This window comes from Cannabis sativa, chromosome 7 (genome assembly GCF_029168945.1).
Source record: "Cannabis sativa cultivar Pink pepper isolate KNU-18-1 chromosome 7, ASM2916894v1, whole genome shotgun sequence".
Classification (NCBI taxonomy): domain Eukaryota; kingdom Viridiplantae; phylum Streptophyta; class Magnoliopsida; order Rosales; family Cannabaceae; genus Cannabis; species Cannabis sativa.
This window is the reverse complement of record NC_083607.1, coordinates 47688190-47690188: the sequence shown is the minus strand read 5'-3', so window position 1 is coordinate 47690188 and position 1999 is coordinate 47688190. Positions and strand designations below refer to the sequence as shown.

General features: G+C 38.4%; 1 protein-coding gene across 1 annotated transcript; it reads right to left on the bottom strand.

Moving 5' to 3' along the window:
- Positions 1–373: 373 nt before the first annotated feature.
- Positions 374–1314, bottom strand: LOC133039740 (uncharacterized). The gene is made up of 2 exons (XM_061118673.1): positions 1133–1314; positions 374–962 (listed from the first exon to the last, which is right to left on the bottom strand). Exons 1-2 carry the CDS (start codon positions 1312–1314, stop codon positions 374–376), a joined length of 771 nt encoding a protein of 256 aa, XP_060974656.1.
- Positions 1315–1999: the final 685 nt, after the last annotated feature.

Below are 1999 nucleotides of genomic sequence, written 5' to 3'. Positions count from 1 at the left end.
ATAATAATAATAATAATAATAATAATAATAATAATAATAATAATAATAATAATAATAATAATAATAATACGTATAATAATAATAATAATAATAATAATAATAATAATAATAATAATAATAATAATAATAATAATAATAATAATAATATACCCATATAACAATATCCAGACATATGTATCTATTAGGCATTATACACATGCCAATAAAATCAAATATTATATCATCATAAAAATAATCCCATACATATTTAAATCCATAAATATGTAACATAAAAAAAAAATACTCTCAGCTAAATAAAATTACAAAAATACCCTTTCGGGGTTAGCGGATATTACAATTATCCCCCTCTAAAAGAAAATTTCGTCCAGAAATTTTACTCAAATAATTCTGGATATTGTTCTCGCATATCAGATTCAAGCTCCCAAGTAGCTTCCTCAACCACACTGTTTCTCCATAGGACTTTCACCAGGGTAATTGTCTTATTTCTCAAAATCCTATCCTTTTGATCAAGAATCTTCACCGGACGTTCATTGTAGGACAAATCTTCCTGCAAACCCAGTGTTTCATAGCTCAAAACATGCGATGGGTCTGACACATATTTCCGGAGTTGAGATACATGAAATACATTATGCACCCCAGATAATGATGGCGGTAAAGCTATTCTATAAGCTACACTGCCCACTCTATCCAATATCTGAAATGGACCAACATATCTGGGACTTAGTTTCCCTCTCTTGCCAAATCTCTTCACCGAGAGTCCTTTTCGTGGTGTCACTCGAAGAAACACATGATCACCCACTTCGAACTCAATGTCTCTCCGCTTCAGGTCTGCATAAGATTTCTGTCTGCTCTGAGCTGTGATCATTCTAGCCCTGATCTTCTGAATAGCTTCGTTGGTGTGCTGAACTGCATCTGGCCCTAGGAGTTTGTTCTCTCCCAACTCATCCCAATGCAGTGGAGACCTGCATTTTCTCCCATACAACATCTCATAGGGTGCTACCCCGATAGTAGGCGATAGGCTGTTGTTGTAAGAAAATTCAATCAAAGGCGGTATTTGCTCCATGATCCTTGGAAATCTATCACACATGCCCTCAACATATCTTCCAAGATCCGATTTGTTCTCTCGGTCGACCATCCGTCTCTGGATGATATGCGGTCTTGAACTTCAATCGAGTTCCCATTGCTCTCTGTAAGCTTTCCCAAAGACGAAGTGAACCGACCATCTCGATCACAAACAATAGAATACGGTGCCCCATGTAATCTCACAATCTCATTCACATAAAGTTCGGCAAAATGGTCCATGGAGTAAGTCATGCGTCTTGGTAGAAAATGGGCGATTTTGTATACCTATCGACGACTACCCAAATGGCGTCATGTTGCTTTGTAGTCTTAGGTAATCCAGTCACAAAATCCATGGAAATCTCTTCCCACTTCCATTCAGGGAGCTTCAGTGGTTGTAACAATCCCGCTGGTCTTTGATGCTCTGCTTTAACTTGTTGACATGTTAAGCATTTGGCCACAAATTCAACTACATCCTTTTTCATACCAGGCCACCAATACAATGCTTTTAGGTCATGGTACATTTTAGTGGTCCCGGGATGAACTGAATAAGGTGTAGTATGAGCTTCTACCAATATCCCCTTCTTGAGCTCATCATTATCGGGCACATAAATTCGTCCCTTGAACCGAATTAATCCCGTGTCTGATATTTCATAATCTTTGGCGTTACTATTCAAAATTTCTTGCTTTAGTTCAGAGCTTTTGATACGTCGTCCGCCCCTCCTTAATTCTTTCTAACAAAGTGGATTGAAGTGTGACCTTTGCAAGTTGCCCCGTAATAAACTCTATACCAGCTCGTTCCATGTCTTCCTCTAATTCCCTTGATACTCCTTGTAAAGTGGAAACTAGTCGGGACCTCTACGGTGAGTGCATCCGCTACCACATTGGCTTTACGGGATGGTACATTATCTCGCAGTCGTAGTCTTTGACTAGCTCCAAC